General features: G+C 41.9%; 1 protein-coding gene across 3 annotated transcripts in view; it reads right to left on the reverse strand.

The window, feature by feature from the left end:
- Positions 1-49: 49 nt before the first annotated feature.
- phactr3a (phosphatase and actin regulator 3a) overlaps positions 50-17,686 on the reverse strand; it is a 31,474-nt gene continuing 13,837 nt past the window's right edge. The window contains exons 2-13 of one of the 3 annotated variants that reach the window (XM_034209017.1): positions 14,123-14,284; positions 12,689-12,856; positions 11,943-12,158; positions 10,017-10,236; positions 9,531-9,578; positions 9,131-9,381; positions 6,503-6,656; positions 2,276-2,331; positions 1,812-1,873; positions 1,549-1,689; positions 1,132-1,208; positions 50-651 (exon numbers count right to left, since the gene is read on the reverse strand). In XM_034209017.1, coding sequence (XP_034064908.1) covers positions 636-651; positions 1,132-1,208; positions 1,549-1,689; positions 1,812-1,873; positions 2,276-2,331; positions 6,503-6,656; positions 9,131-9,381; positions 9,531-9,578; positions 10,017-10,236; positions 11,943-12,158; positions 12,689-12,856; positions 14,123-14,284 — 1,571 coding nt within the window. In that variant the 3' untranslated portion in view covers positions 50-635. Of the gene's footprint in view, positions 652-1,131; positions 1,209-1,548; positions 1,690-1,811; positions 1,874-2,275; positions 2,332-6,502; positions 6,657-9,130; positions 9,382-9,530; positions 9,579-10,016; positions 10,237-11,942; positions 12,159-12,688; positions 12,857-14,122; positions 14,288-17,686 lie in introns of all 3 variants that reach the window. The other 2 variants (XM_034209016.1, XM_034209018.1) reach the window with 2 other exon arrangements.

Consider the following 17,686-nt stretch of genomic DNA (forward strand, 5'->3'; position numbering starts at 1 on the left):
ATTCTTGATTGAGAATAAAACTGTTGGAAATAATGAGATAAAACCATTATTTTGTATAAAAAGACCTTGTATTTTGAAGACAAGTAGTGCTTACAAAGGTATTTCTCTTTTCAGTGAAGACGTCCCATTCAGATTGACATACTGTATGTACAGTTGATATCAAATTCATGCCCAATCCCACCTCCCCCAGACTGCACAGTCTTTACACAGTCCAAGTGACACATTATTTCATCAGTTAAGAAAAGGTGAAGCTGGTCACATGCACAGCTTCCTCCCACTACACGGGTTCACAGCGCCTTGTCAAAGGAGTCCATCAAATAGTACAAAAAACAACACTGACTGAATGACAAGATTGTTATTTTCCCTCCGCTCTCATCCAGAGAGGCAGAGGCTCCACCAGTCTTCCTCCAACCAGCCAGCTTCCATGTGGCGACATTCAGTAGTCTCCAGGACACACTGCCGCAAACATTACCGTCATCTTCTCTCCCACACCCGGGCTGTCATACACGTGATATGACGGTCAAGGGTGCTGGAAGAATGTTAAAGAACCGCTGAAGACAAAAAGGCTCCAGGCTCTTTAAACTGTCCAGGAAATTAACAAGCTCAGCATTTCTTCACAGAAGAAAGTCCTCGCTTCACGGTCGGTGGAACCTGGAGAGACAAACATGCAGATAAGTCGAGTGTGAAGGGGAGAAGTACACATAGTGAGAACAGAGGGTGCCTTTGTCTCTGCACACAGCCAGCTATCATCGCAGCTATTAATCAGATCTGTGAGGCTATTTTTAGCGCGATCATTATATGTGTGCAGGGACTGGTCACGTTCTCGTATCCAGCCCCCCCCCCCCCGGATCACTTTTACAACTCGCAGCAAAGACCCCTGCTTTCCTAACAAGCTTAGCCAAGGACGCCGTGGCTTTTTTTTGTATCATTTCTCTGCTTGGCAGTACGAGCTCTCCAGAAGGACAATGACTCCCACTGCCCCCCTCCCCATTTTACAAGCACTCCCATCTATCTTTAGCTCCTCTTGGTGAGTAAGGGGGGCTAAAAATAGACCACTGTGGCCCAGAATAGAACATGCATGCATTTCCCAAAACACAGACTACGCACAGACATATATTTCACAATACTGACCTCGTTAGGTGTTTGCTTGAGGCGTGCACTTCCATCTCGGTGCTTTTGAACTCGTTCAGCTCCTTTCGGATGGCAGCCTTTGGGAAAGAGAAAGAAAAAGCGTTAGCATCCCTGAGCCTTTGTGGGGCTCCATCCTCTGGAGAGCAAAACAACAGCAGGAGAAAAGGAAATATAATCAACCAAAGAAAATCTAAAGAGAACAGGTGTTTTGGTGTGATAAGCTAAATAACAACAACAAGCCATAGCAGTCATTTTGACGATGAAAGTATCAGAAGCATTTGGGAATGTTCTAATCACACTGGGCTAAGTAGTGAACTTGATTTAGGGATCAGTCCAAGTTATTATTTGCAGGTCAGTAGTTGTTATTTGTTTACTGTTACTAAGTATTCATTACTCTTTGCTCCACAGTATGCACACCTTGTCTGCTGCCGAGAGCCGAGTCCAGGGCTTGTCTGCTCTCCTGTCATAGTCCTGAGCTTTGGCCACCTCCACATAGTCACTGAAGCGGATCAGAATCTTTCTGTCTCGCAGTTCGTCTACTGTAGGCCGCTGGTTTAGCTGAAACACAAGAAATTGGACAAACATTAAGAACAAGCCGATGATAGGAGTCTCCATGTTTTGCTGTAATCAGAAACTCATTTGAATATATAGGGAGAATACAAAATCACGCAGTTTTGTACCTTTCTGTTTAGCCTCTGCTTGATCTCCCTCCTCTCCTCTTGCTCTGTCTGGTCGTTCCTCTCTGGAAAAAAACAACCAGACAAATAAGGAATGTAAATATATCAGTAAGTAAACAATTTAAAACACAGCCGGGTATTAGGTCAATAAAAAATGAACAAAGATAGATTAAATGCCCATAATGTAATTAAACTAGTGTAGAAATATGTAATTCATATAAAGTTTGCATATCCAAAGTGTACAGCTGCAGTTGCTATAGTAGGGCACTTGTAGCAGTGGGGAGGAGATGTGCACTCAGGCAGATCTCCTGCTCCTGAATAATGTACACTGGACGATCTGTGCTATCACTAATGCATCATCTTGCCCTGTGTTTTTCATCGTGGCTTTTCCATATACATTTAGTAAATATTATTATTCCGGGGCGGAGATGTCAGTTTGGAGACAGACATTAAAGTGTTCAACTTACGTTTCAGGATGTTCCGACCTTCCAGCTCCTCCACATTCGGTCTCTGGCTCAGCCTCCTGCGGAGAAACACCAAAACCACGTTTTGAACCATTTTTCCCTGCACAGCCCCGCTGCTCTCCCTCTGTAAACTGGCTGTAGCTTCTTCACTGTGCGCGTTCTCGAGAGGAATCCCCTATGTCTCCATCTTGCATCCAAACCCCGGCTGTGGTGCTTCGGCAGAGGCGCTCCCCACATCTGGAATAATGAAGAAGCGCAATTCTCCTTTTTGAGAATCCCCCACCAGATTACTTCTCGTTTTCGAGGTGCTGTATCTCGGTTGCAGCTGCCGTATTGCGATAAATGTACTCCGCAGCAGCAGCTCGGCCTCTCTACTATCCGACACAGACTACAGGCGCTTTTGAAGTGAGTCGTGACGGGCTGCCGGCGCGAGACTCCCCTAGTTTCCCCGGTAACTGCATGCATAATGAGGAGGAGGAGGCGGAGCCTAGCAGGTTGCTACTCACGGCATCCCCAGCATCCTCCTGTGTACACTGGGCTACTGGCACACATCAGATACCCACGTTGTTACTACAGCTCATCTTGTTTCTGGTCACGTAACCCCCAGTTCTTACAAAGAAATAAATAATATTTTTCAACAGGGAATATGTGATAGCCTATTTTACGATCTGATATTCTTCTTTATTCTAATAAGCCTTTCAGATCACACTTACAGTAGTCTACATTAATTTCAGGCTGTCGTGTTCCTTCACCATCAAAGCATCTGAAAGGTCTCCAAATCAAATGTTTTCCCGGAGTCCCCTGTGCGTGTGAACTATTCATACTTTGTATAAATAATAAATGTAAGCTGCACAACAGGGCTCAGCCCGACAGCATGTGGCACGCCCCACACAGCACACCTCCAGGGGTGGAAAGGACAGAGGGCAGAATGCCGCCACTCAGCAGGGCTCTCTATGCCTTCACCCAAGATAACACCGGACACTTTGTTGATCTGTCCTGTGAAAGATCAAAGTTAGGTCACACAGACTGAGACCTGGACGCCCACAAAGCACATGGCCCAGTGCGTGTCTCTGTGTACCACTGGCATGATGGGCACTGACAAGCTAATTCAATTATGTTGGCCTTAAAGTGGGACTTGAACAAATTCAAAACACGGCACCTCCATCAAAACAGAAAATGCCTCGCTACTAAACTGCATCACGTATAAGCTTTTAAGATGAGTTTTTAACATAACAACATTGGCAGAGGAAAGAGAGGGTGACAATTACACTTGTAGATATTTGTACAGTAATGAGTACAAGAGCAATCAGGTCTGTGTTAATTAATGTGACGAGACGTCCCAGAATACCATGAGGAACAAAGCAATATTTGTACTCCCCTCTGAGAAATAAGATAACAAATGTAGCACTAACAGAGGGTGGTCCAGAGCCATTTCAGTCTCATGATCAGTAAGCAGGTGTTTGATCCATGTCTTTCTTCTTGCTTTTTATCATCCTTCTCTGGGAGGTTCCCCTTTTTTATTATAGCAGTTTTAGATGAAATTACCCACGTTTTATGCTTCTATCATAAAATGTCATGAGGCGGGGAACGGCTCAACACATTACATTGCACGACGACTCTTTCGCTTCACGACTCTCCGCTAAACTAACCAATAGACAAAGTGTTTCCAAAGCTCTTACAGTATTACATTTCAAACAGATGACACGGAAAATCACTTTCAAAACCCCAGCGAATACGACCAGCCACTGTATTATTGACCTGGCCGCGGAGTTGCTAAGCAACAACACTTGGTATCCTTGAGACAATAGCATCTCCTCGCAGAGATTCTCGCTTTTCCCTAGCAACAGACTAATGGGGAGTTCAGGACTGCACACAGAGCTGTATGTGCTTTACAGAGAGTCTCCAGCTATTTATAGCATCACACCATCTCTATGGCGCGGAGCCAAATAAATCAGAGATCGCTGCGAATACAAAACACTATTTTGGTCACATAGTCACATGTCCTTCGTCAGACACAATAATCAAAAACCTTATCACTCTTCTCCTCTTGGGTGACAGAAGATGGTTTATGTATTGATAATGAGATCATCAGAACCTACTGCTTTCCACATTTGGGTTTAGGATATTTCATAATAAGATTTTGAAAGGTATCCCCCATGATGACGCATAAACGCCTGTTGGCATGAGGGTTCCCATTTCCCACTCAGGAAAACAAAAAAATTAGTAACAAAAGAAAATCTAACTCTGTCCTCCACGGGAGGGATGACAAATCCAAACAAAGGAATAGAAAATAAACGAGGCTTTCAGTCTGTCCTTTTATTTCATATCGACTGCAAGGAGACACAAATGGCCATTTCCAGTTTTTCTTCCTTTAAGTACAGTAGCAGCCCCCCCCCCCCACAGGCTCCACCACCCCCGCTATATCTGCTGGTATAAGTCCCTGACAACACATTGTGAAAGGCGAGCATGGGGAGATGCATTATTGAACAGAGTCAGGAGCTAAGAATAGAAACAGCAGAGTGCGGCTGCAGCACAATCGCCTGGCCTGGAGTCTCTAAAGATAGAAAGGTCATCTGTCACCGACACAATGGACAGACAAGGTGTCATTATCTGCCATAATACCTGATGGCAGTTTCTGCTTGATCGGCAAGAAATGCAACAGTAGGTCTTCATTGCGAGATGCAGACAGGATGCGAAAAAGGGCGGCAGAATCTATTGTGGGAGTTACCTGGAGCAAATCCAGAGGAGGGTGTGATGGATTGTTTTGTCTTTCAGTATGAATGCCCAGGGGAAATTAGATTTGTCCTCCTCCGTACCATTTGGAGCTATTTTTAGCCAGGATTTCCTCCCAAAGGGGTGCAGTATGCTTTTAATGTATGCATATACTGTACAGTAGGATAAAAAGGCATTCTCTTGCATATTTCTGACACTGTTTTAAATCATATTTAAATGTAAGTTGTTAAGAGCGCTAGTGCTTCACAGATAACAACAACGCCAGAAGCCTTTTACATTACATTTAACACAGCCTCTGAATTCATGGAGCAAAGGATTTTCTCAACGTCAGGAAGAAACACAAAAATGAAACTGCCTCTAGAGCCCATTTTGGTTCTCCTAAGATCATTATTTTTTCTGTATTATTCGAAAATCAAAAACTGCTATAAATAGAAAATGGGTTCATGATCAAGTGAACTCGCTGCTCTGTAGAAACACGACCTTATGTAACCAGCAGCTTCTCTCACTGCTGTGCCACAAGTGGAGCCTCTGTCTTCAAAACACAGACCCTGCTGTCTATTATGCGCGTTGTGCTCCATCCTCATTCTCTATATAAGCAGTTTGTTGTGAACACTTATACAATTCACAAATAACCAAAAAATGTTCTTCCAGTGAATAGATCTGTGAAGCAGTATTCGTGGTTGTCTCACAGACAGATGATACATCTCGTTCTCTAGAAAGTGTGGGTGGTATTTGTGCCTGTTTGCGAGTTTTTGCATAGCAGGTTATGTAACGCTGTGGTTGGTCCCTGTTTGATATGTCGGTGTTAAAAACACCTAGGTCTTGTGATACATTCACTCACGAGACTTCTGATATCGGTTTTCCCATTAAGTTCTGCAGTTGTGTTACAAAAGCCAGTTGTTCTATTAATATCCTGGCGGGTACAAACAAACATCTGCGGTGCGTCTTGCAGGAGGATTTCCTAGAAGCAGATGCTTTTGAGAGCATCCAGAAATGTACTCTGCACATGTGTATTCCTTGCGCCAAAGGACTTTACTCCAACTGGTCGCCTACTAGTTTGATAAGATATATAATTTCCCCCCATTGGGATTCTTGTCAGTTTTAGGGGTTGAGTGTTTTTCTGGAATTGAATAGAGAAGCTTCCCAATATGAAGATTTGGCCAGAGCGTTACACTCAAACAGACCTCAGAGCAGCAGCAGTAGATTACACAAAATAAATCAAGTCTGGGCAAAACAATCACATAATCCCTTTAGAACAGATATTCTATCTCTCCTCCGCCTACTGGTGGTTGATATATAAACGCAATTAAGCATACAGGTTACCCTGCAAAGCATTGCCTATATCTGTCATGGGATTGCATCGTTACACTGCCTAACTGCAGATAAATATTATTTAGGAGAGGACGAAGATAATTTATGGGACTGATATATTTCTCAAGTTTAATATTTACAACACTTATACTCAGATGGCAAAGTAGGAAAAGTTGAAATTCTTACTTGGCTAGTTTCATCTCGATCTGCTGGCGAATGTCCTGGCGCTCCTGGTCGCTCCTGGCTGGGAAGATGTTCCTGTCTTCCAACTCCTGCTTGCTGGGCCTGTTTCGTAGTTTGACAGCCAGCAACTCCTTCCTTAGCCTGCGAGGAAGTGTGCCTGAACCACACAAACAAAGATTAATATACAGAAAACATGTACTTATTAACCTGTTAAGCCCTGAGCCTGTTTTTCAGGTCTCAGGCTTGAAAAGGACATTCCCAGAACAAATGACCATATCTTCCCTTCTAAAAGGGTTAAATTAATAATCTTTTTTTTCAAAGCAAGGTTACATCTGTGAGTTGGATGTAGAAGTGTCAGAATCAATATAGATATTTTTATTTTAAAGTAAATTCTAGGGATGTAACAATACCAAAAACTCACGGTACGATAATATCGCGATAAAAAGTCCACGGTACGATATTTATCGCAATATTGAAAAATAAAGAAAAAAAATGTGAATTATTTTTTTTTTGCTTTGGTCATGGGTGACAGCAGTAGGTAAAACTGTGCATTGTCTCTCCACCACTTCAAAAACAATACCGTTGTTGCCAAGAAGGTGAGGCTTATTGACAGGGCGAGATATAAATATACTGTTGGTACTTGTCAATGTCTCTAGGTATGTACATGTAGCCCTGTAAATACGTCCTAAATGTATGTCCTTTTGTGTTATCTGTTGTTTTATGTTCATGTTGTAACCTACTTGCTGCCATGTTGGACAGGTCTCCCTTGAAAAAGAGATTGATTATCTCAATGGGACCATCTGGTTGAATAAAGGTTTAAAAAGAAAAAAATATATATTTAAATCGCGGTAGTTTTTTTTACAGTCTCACGACGGTAATGAGACATTTATTTATCGCGATATTCTATATATCGTTACATCCCTAGTAAATTCAGATTGAACACAGTACAAAAATGTAAATTATTGTGTCCGTCCAAAAAAAAAAAAAAAGATTTATAGTGAAAACCACCCTTGAATGATGGGATGGTAGACTAAAAGCTTTAGGAATCCAAACTACAACATATAATAAGTACCCTGTATCAAGATTGATGCAAAACAAGTGACATTTGACCTTTATAGAGAGATTTAGCAAAAAAACGTTTTAACTGCTAGAGCCAATGGAATCGAGGGGAACTCCCACATACACATTACCAAATAAGGAGTGAGAGTGACGCATAGCCAAAACCGGAAGCTGCGATAACTCTGGTGGCTACCATTAGCAGCTAACTTTTACTCTCCGATTTTTACATAAAAATGGAATTATGGATTATAAATAATTTTTTCAAAGTGACACACATTTATGCATCTATGTATTAACCCTCAGCCGCGTTTTTTCTCGTTTTAATGCCATATGAACACGACTTTTGATCAGAATAACAGCTAAGGTGAGACGATGTCCCGTTTTTCCTCCGTAATGCTACGTGTTGTGATGTCTGTGTTTGCTTCCCCTGTCGCGAGTTCTGATCGCTCAGTGATGATACTATACCTATATAATCTGTGGAGTCTCAGCTTTAATCAAATATCTTGTATGTGCAGTTACGATAAGTAATAAGGGTATCTTTATCTTGAGTTCTGTGCCAAAGTGCGTTAGCATTTTCCCGCTCAGGGGTCATTTAGATGCTTCTTATGAGACTTGTATTTTGTTTTGGTAAACATTGTTTGTATCGTCACTTAGCTGAGATTCTTCCCGTTAATCTGGTATAACACATTAATAGGTTTTTAAATATTAAGATGCACTGAGACTCAGTGTCGTGAAAAAAAAAAGAAGACCCGCCGAAGGGGTCTTTGGGGCTTAACAGGGTTAAACCGTTTTTATGCTCTACTAAGAATCCTAGTGTCTGTTTCCAGTTTAATATATTACATTTATGAAAAATCTGTTCAATTTGCTCTGTATTGCAGCACATTGATTTAAAATGACTAACTAAAGTGACAACTTTAAAGTCAGGCTGTATGAACTGAGCCCCTTTCATATGTAACTGCTAAATCTGGATTACCAATCGTGCAAACGAGGCTTCTGCCCCATTCAAATATTAAATTACAAATTACTATCGGTATATTTGAGCACTATATCAAATTGAATAGTAAAAAGTTTTGGATCGAACACAGTTGTTCAAAAATATAGTTTCAAAGCCTATTTAATTCATTTGATTGAACAAAAGTTGAAAAACATAATACATAAACAATGAGCTGAAATACACTTAATATCTCTGGGTTTTTAACTACGAGTAGACCCTTTTATATTAGTTATTTCACCTATAGTTATTGAAAAACATTAATTGGTTCAGCTTTACATTGTGAAATAGCAGAAAAAAATGTTTTAAACTACCTTTCCCAAACTGCTGCGACAGCAAACCAGGGTACAGGTAGGATTCAGGAAAGGAGAGCTGTAGGACGATGACGGAGCTACATTTCCTAAACGATCTCCCAGTATCGATGTGAGCACATTCAAATGTAAACGATTGTCAATACTTTAACCTCACAGCCATTGTTTAATTTAAAATTCAATATGTAAACTACATAACCAAAACAAAAGAAAGTGTGAATGTGGAGATGCTTCAGACTACATTGTAAACCTTTAAGCTCTTTAACCCACCAGAGATTACGGAGTCATTCCATTCTTCCAGGTCGTTGGGGAGGCCTGAGGTGTTGGAGAAGCACTGGTCCAGCCGCATGTTCTCCTTATTCTCCTCCGCCTCCTTCTTGGGCCAGTCGGACCCTCTTCCTCCTCCCACACAGCCCCCGAAGGTTAAAGTGCGCTGGTTCTCAGAGCTGCAGGAGCGAGAGAGCCGTCCGTCTGAGCACCACAGCCTGGGGGGTGAGGCCTGCTCACACCCTTCATGGACACTGAGGGGGCACAGAGGGGGCACAGAGGAGGGTACATGTTGGATTAATGTGGAGGACAGGGGGAGCAAACGTCTGAAATGTAGAATATTTTAATGGTGCCACCCTACAAAGCAATATTTAAAGGAATACTCCACCACCAAACTGCTCACCCTGTGTCACCTGGAATTCTTGTAGAAAACTTTGTTTTTCTCACATGCCTTGGTTAATGAAGAATCCAAAAAAAGAGATGTGTTCAACAACAACAAACTTTAAAGAAAAAAACACACATAAATAGTCTCACGCCTGATTATATTGCACGGGTTGTGTGGGAGGTTGTAATATGTTGTAGTGATATAGTTGTGCAGTGGTTAAACCCTCCATTTAATTGAATTCATTCAAGACTTTTCAAAAAAGAAAAACATGTGTTACTGTTAGTGGAACGTGTGGGTTTTGGGGGGTAAACTTTTTCTTTAATTCATTGGGGAAAATGTAAACATATGGTTGTATTTTCAGGAATGTAAGAATTGTCAGCAAAGTACATTATAGTCACCACAGCCAGCACACCAGAAACAAACCAACATTTGTTCTTCCCAGTCCCAATGACTGAGAGAAGTCGATAACATGATCAGATGTTATTGGTCAGCCTGAGGACTCACCTCTCCTGTCTGTTCTTGGAAGCAAAGGCTCTCTGCAGCTCCTCCATAATGCAGCTAGGAGGCATGGGAGGATGCATCATATTGCCTATATGTGGCGACCCTGAGCTGTTGGCTAGGTGGCCTCGGGTCATTGAGACCATGCTCTCTGTGGCCCTGGGCGGAGGCTCCTTGGGGAGGTAGGAGTTGGGCAGGTGGGTGGGGAGTGACGCAGGGCCTGAATCTGAAAGGGAGGGGGAGCAGAAATACGGAGGTTAGTTAACAACAATTCTTCAGGCTCATGGGAGCTGGAGTGGGTCTCACTGATACTGAACTGAGCTTTGGGAAGCACATTTACATGTATACTTCAAGGTTTCAGGGTTTCAAGGCTTTTGTTGTCATGTGTGCATAGCTACAGTGTAGTTATGACAATGAAAATATTAGGTCACAGGCTCCTCCTACAATGCAACACAATATAACAGATAATAGTGCAAGTAAATAAAATAGAATATAATAGAAATAGAATATGATAATAACTGTGCAGAATAGTCTATATACAGTAATTGGAATATTGATATATATGATAAATATATATATATATGAGTTGCAAACAGATTAATGTTATGGATGTTGTTTCAAAGTTCAGGTGTTTAACATTCTTATGGCCTGTGGGATGAAACTGTCCCTGAGTCTGGTGGTTTTAGTCCTGATGCTGCGGTACCGCCTGCCAGACGGCAGCAGACAGAACAGTTTGTAGCTGGGGTGATGGGCGTCTTTTATGGGAATATAAACTTCTCAGTACACTTGACTACACATCTGGAGTTTGAAGAAATTAGAGCACTAACGGCTTTGCCAACCTGTCCTCTGCACTGTATCTACAGCACGTGTGTTCCTTATTTAATGTCTAAAAGTTTGGCTTGACCTAGTCGGTATGGGCATAGGAGTCTAGATGAACCTGAGTTACTTCAACTTTGGCTTTAAAAACAGCGTATCTGTACCAAAAGTAGGATTTGTTCAACTACACAGTAAATAACGTGTCGAGTCACCCTGACCCACCAGAGCAGATATAATGCTATAAGCCTCTGGAACACTTCCTGCAGGGATAGACATAATTCTTCTAGAAGATTTTTCCTCGTTCAGATTTTCTAAAGCTCCATAGTCACCTAGTAAATATTGAGCTCATTATTCACAATCTTTTTCTCTAAAAAAATACATCTCCCAGACAGACAAATAGGGGGGATATTAACTTTGGTTGAGACCAATGTATCTGTCTGAACAACACACTTTTGTGAGATGTGGCAACAGAGTGTAACTGTAAATGTAAAGCAAACATTAACTAATGTTTGTGAACACCTTAGATCCTTAATTTTCACAATACTAAATATGTTTGTTACCTGGGTAAATATAGAATGTTAGCAAAACAAGACATAAGTACTTTAGACCACGCTCACTTAAGTAACAGGAAGTGTATACCATGTCATACGATTGACAAAGCATGTCATTAGTCATGTTTATTTATAGATACATTTGAATTCACCAGTAACCTTTTTGATTTGTGATCTCTTGAACAGTGTCTTATTCCTTGTTAAGTTTCAGATGATAATGAGTTGTTTGTTCACCAAAGAGAGAGACATTTCTCCTCTAATCTTAGGTAAAATAAACATTTGTGAAGTAGAACTTTATTATTTGATACCCGTAATCATAGACCTTTCAGATTTACCTATCTACCAAACTGTAAGGGTTTAAATTCACAGCAACAGTCATATGCCGCGTACACATTGATGTATCAGTTTCAATAATGTGTTATAATCCACCAGTCACAGGAGTACTGATAGAGTACTTCTGAAGCCTTCTGTATACTTCCCTAAAATTACTTCTGTCCTAAAGTAGTATTCTGAATGCAGTACATTTACTTGTAATGGAGTTTTTTTACATTCAGGTTGCACTCACCATCACCTGGACTCAGCTGGTGAAATGGTTTTGGAGGTACTTGTGGTGGTGACGTTCCTGTAGGAGTCTCTTCCTCTGTTCTTTCTTCCGTCTGCTCGCCCACGTCCTGCAGCCCCTCAGGTAAATCCCCGGCAGGGTGCAGCTCCTCGCCCCCCTCCTCATCCGGTAGTAGTACATTCTCCTCCTCCTGTTCACAGTCCTGAGGAGGGGCGACTGCTGTAGAACAGAAATTAAGGAAAAGAGGAAATCAACATTGAGGTTAAATTGTTTTTTCTGTAGAGTATTGCCAAGCTGCGTTGGTCCTATTGATGACATGCTTCTACAATGTTCAATTCTAAAATGTACTGCTTTTATAAACATGCATACTGTAGACCTCTTATAGCAGATGGGAGTGGAGGCCAGGAAGGTTATTGAACTGACTTTGCTGCCCTCTAGAGGTACATGTATAGAGAATCAACACACACTAGTTTCAGTTTCATCTAGCAATAGCTTTGCTGATATCATAAGCAGCTAAAGAATTACAAAAATACCAAACCTTTACTTGTGATGCATAAATAATAAATTACATTATAACAATAAAGGCTTGTTGTTGGAAGAAAACAGTAAAAACCTCTTAATATACTTTTTCTGAGTAAAGACACCAATCCATTTTTACAAATATGAATTTCCCCCTCATCTGTTGCTTTTGCTGCTCTCCTTTAAGATGTGCATCGATGAGGTGACTCCACAGTGATCGATTGTCCTACCTGGTGGGGGAAGCTCCTCCTCAGGACAGAGGTATTCCACACTGCTGACTGTGAGGTTTGAGGTCAAAGACCCCCCGAACCCTCCAAGCCGGACTGCACCGTCTGAGCAGCAGCCCTGGGGGGGGGAACAGGGGTCGTGGCATAGAAGATTGCTTGATAATGCTACATCTGTAGGAGGAAAGGAGGGGATAAGTATGTCAAGATGTATGTGTTGTGGATACATAAAACGTTGTGACATTCATATGAGTTATCTCCAATCATAGAATGTAATTTCTAATAATGACGCTGTTCCTCCTGTTGCTTTCCCCCTATTTTCTGTTTTCATAAGGCAGGCAGTTACAATGAAGCATATTGAACACAACTTATGCCTTGATGTGAGTATTGCCTTTCAAATTTACAATAAACTATGCAAAAGAAGTGGAAATACACTTTCAATAAATAGTTATTATATGAATAGAAAGAAATACATGTTTTATATTAGAAAAACAAATGGGGGATGAAGTGACCAGTGACCACATGTCACAATTTCCTTAAAGTGGACCTATTATGCTATATTGGACAAATATATTGTAGGGCCATACATATACAAAACATGTCTGTGAAGTTTTGTGCTTAAAATACCAAACAGTTCACCCATTGTAGCCATGCCTCATATTGCTCATACCCCTCTTTTGTAGCCCTATTAGAGAAACGCGGATTTTGGGTCCTTAGCTTGAAAAATATATATATAGGAGGCGGAGCTAATGCCTGATCAGAATTCTACCAGAGATAAAGTTAAATTCTGCTTTGATAAAACGCCATTCTGTTCTAAACCACATCAAAGATGATTTCTGAAACAGTATGGAGCTCAAATGCTTTTTCTCTTGCGGGTTTATCACAAGGTGAGTTCCTTTTTTTATTTCCTGCTTTTCAAAACACATGTGCTCTCCAGTACAGGTTAGCTCTGAGTGTTAGCGATGCTTGATAATGGAAACAAAGACGAGATTACGTCCAAAACACGTCAGGCATTGTTTCTGATAGCAACTTTCTGTGGGTCCTCTGCCGATTTGACGTCAGATCGGCAGCAAATCTGTATCCGCTCGTTGTACCCCTGTTTTTAAAAGATTTGGGTACGGAGGAAAAGAGAGAGGGTTTTATTTTCTGACGCTGCGTGAGTTCCCCGACGCATTTATATAAAATACATCACAAAGTGCATGTTGCATGATAGGTCCCCTTTAAATGACATTCACCAATTACAGTATATCATCTTGATTAAAAAGCACACTTTATCTCGCATTTAGCCATCTGATCAGCAATATAATGATGGAAAACTGTAGATACCGGCTAAGGCTGCTTTTAAAAGCAAGCAAAGAAGGGGACATGGTGTAATTGTGTCATGATGGTGTGATCCTATTTAGTTCTCTTTTTACAACAATTTCCCATCCAGCACCATACCTGTGGAACTTTGCTTTAGCTTCTCATTTTTCTTTTTCCTCCACTTCCAGGGCTTGAAGATGCGCCCCAGGGTGGCCAGCTTGCTGTTACGGCGGATGGGTGGAGTGTGGACCCCGCTCACCAGACAGCCGCCCCTCAGCACCCTCTGCTGGTCCACCAACTCTACTACAGTGACAGTTGGAATAATTGTAGCAGGAGGAATACAGGGGTAAGGAAAAACGAGTGTTGGTTTGTAGAGGGGGTGAAAGGGAGAGAGAGCATGGTGGTGGGGATACAAGGATAAAAAAAAAAAAAAAGTGAGAGCAGGGAGAGAGAAAAAGAGGGAGAAAAACCAGAGCACAATTAGTATGCTCACCTTACTGAATAAACCATGATGGACTCCAAGTGCTGTGAACAGATTGAATTAGAAAGACTAATTTGATCGAGGCACACTCCCTCAATGCTGTTACTTCCCGGCGAATTCCCTCCCTCCAAGCCATACGTCACGCATCAAAATAAATATCTCTTACAGTCTCAATTTGGAAAGATAAGAGTGCACAGACACAGACAGCCTCATAAAGCTCCAAAAAATGCATTTCCCCGGAGACTAACTTCATTAGAATCGGCCAGTTAAACGGCTGATTGTTTTTACTGTTTCAACCAATTTTTGTTTCTAATATCCCGCTCCTCTGCTACATATACGTATATGACATTTTGTCCTAGCTATCACAGCATACATGTCTCCGAAGTGATCAGTGTCCTCAGGCAGTGTAAATATCTCTACAATATGGATTATAATGGCAAGAAAAAGGCAGAATAAGGATTGCTGTTCATTTTGAAATCAAATGCATTACACAAAGGCCATTATGATATGGGTGTGTAAGATCTGCTGTTTTGATAATGTCATACATGCAAGTAGTTATGTTGTGCACAACAACTTAAAAGCACAGGCAGTATCCGAACATACTATAACATCAGAAATGAGCTCACAATCGCTTACAATGAAAGTGATACAAATAAAACAAGAAAAAAAATATATAAGATAAATATATGGAAGAATCAACAGTTTCATTTACAAACTGATAAAAGTGATGAATACTAATGAAAGTACCGGTATGCAGCGATGTCTGACGAGTGCAGTCCATATGCAGTTCATTTATTTATAATATAAATAAGCTGAACCACCTACTGTGCTGCTATCCTTGCACAGAGATCCCCTTTCTCTCTAAAGGAAATGTGTATTTCATTCAACGATGGCTATGACTCATAACAGGCCAAATGTTGGCCTACAGATCCATGTGTGAACATTGCTGCTGGGTTGCAATCACCAAGAGAGCCAAGAAACAGGAAATGTAGAAGCTATTCCATGTATTTAAGAGCTACATGCGTCATTGTGACAAAAAGGCAGGGATATATGCCTTCAGGAGGCTGATATCTTTGTTCAAATATTCAGTTGAGGAGGAGGCAAGGATTTGTAATGGGGGAGGTTTGGGGGGTGGAGGGAGGGTGGTGCAGAGGGGATCGGGTGTGATGTTGAGTACAGTGATGGAGGAGGGAGGATACAGCTGACTCCTTTTCACGCCTTTTCTTGCAGCTCCTTGCCCTGAAGCAAAGCAGCAGGGAGTAGAACGAGGATGGTGGTTTGTTTGGGGGAGGAGAGAAGAGTAGAAGATGAAAGGAGAAACAATGAGAGGACAGTCAACAAGGAGAGGAGACACAATGTAGGAGAGGAAAGGAGAGAAGAATCATGGGAGAAAAGGAAACGTTAAAGGAAAAGGAAATGAAAAACAAGGACAGGTGGTCCAAGAAAGAAGAGGGAGAGGAGATGGGGAAAATAAGAAAGAAAAGGCAGTGGAAAGAGGAAATGGGGACGGGTAAACAGCCAGATGTGAGGAAAGGAAAGTCATGTCAGAAAACAGAGGGAGTAAAGGGAGTAAGTGAAGGAGGAAAGATGAGATGACAGGAAGTCATTTCCAGCTTGACATTTGACCCTGAAGGTTACTTGAAACAGGTCAGTCGACCCCGCACACCCCCTCTGTCTGTGTTACCATCACTGCTGTCACAAAAGCAGCGTGGCAGACGTGGCGGCGCACGCAGAATCAGGTCAAGCTCCAAGGAAACGCACCCAGTCGCACAGAGAGAGAGAGAGAGAGAGATTGAGAGAGAGAGAGAGAGAAGCTTAAGAGAAGGAGAGGGGGAGCAGGAGGGGTAAGGCGTTGTGTCTGTGTGAGAGGGAAAAAGTGTGTGTGAGTGTGTAGGGAGAGAGAAGAGAAGGGGAGAGGAGGTGGGGTCAGGCCCGCTGCTGTTGCCATGGCGACCACATCCACATCCAGATGCTGCCACAGCAGTGGGAGCCAGCGGGAGGAGCGAGAGTCGGTCTGTAGCTTGGAGGAGGAGGAGGAGGAGAGAAGAGGAGCCCCCACACAGACACTGCCTGCCACATCTAAAGCCAGTGGCAGCAGTGCATTGTGGGTAGTTTGTGAAGCCACATGGAGAAGGAGATCTGTCTGCGTTTTTTTGAAAGGGAGAAGGAAGGAGATGGAAGGGGGGGGCAAGAAAGAGGGGATTCCAGGGAGAAGCGGCGAGAAGGAGGGATGGGAGGGGGCTGTTGCTATACGGAAGAGAGAATTTGGGCTCGTCCAATCACGGAGCAGCTATTTATAATGCATATCAAGTAACTCTTCATTTTTCATAGAAGGGGTGGTTTTTAAGAGAAAATGACAGGAGCACAAGAATTAGGTGAAAACACGTGCACGCACATGGAGATTGATTTGATCCAACAGATGAGGATATGTCGAAATGTGTGTCAGATAAGCATGAATGAACTACATGCACCATGTGGCGGTTCTAATTAATATGGCAATGCAAATAGGATTTATTAAATCCACGTGTCATGCTGATGCAGAAGCCCAATAACCATTTGCTGCTTGCACATGGTCCTCTCCAATAAATCTGCACATACTGTAATTCCAATGAGATGGTTGCGTCACGGATTTACACAAGTTAAAAGATTAAATTCTCAACAGAACACGTCATATAATTCAAATACCACCTCAGGATTACAAGTAAATATATACCATGTGAATCCTACAGTCTATGCTGCATTAGAACAGTGTGAACTCCAACATGATTTAGGACTGGAATGAAGCAAAGTAAATACATAAAGGCAATATGATAATTTCACTTGGCGAGGAAACTACATCAGAGTGTTTTAGTGTGCTACCAAGGACTACACCCCTCTAAACCAGCTTGTCAGCACATTCAGGAGCCTAGGATCTCACCCCACATGTGAACTTCCCTCTCAAGTGCCTATAGTGAGTGAATGAACAGGAATATAAATGAAGAAAGTCTAATAGCATGCACAACCAGGTCAGAAATGTAAAGCCCATGTGAAAGAGCTCACACTTGCCTTTCTCCTTCGTAAACATTATCTACGTCTATGATGTACATTTATTTATAGGCAATTAAGCAGGGTAAACATTAAAAGAAGATGGCCACGGCCAAAATGTAAAGCTTCAACACTGTAATCTACAAATCACTAATAACCACCAACTATAGCTCTTTTATACAGTCTGTTTCTCAAAG

This window comes from Gymnodraco acuticeps, unplaced genomic scaffold, assembly GCF_902827175.1.
Source record: "Gymnodraco acuticeps unplaced genomic scaffold, fGymAcu1.1, whole genome shotgun sequence".
Lineage (NCBI taxonomy): Eukaryota > Metazoa > Chordata > Actinopteri > Perciformes > Bathydraconidae > Gymnodraco > Gymnodraco acuticeps.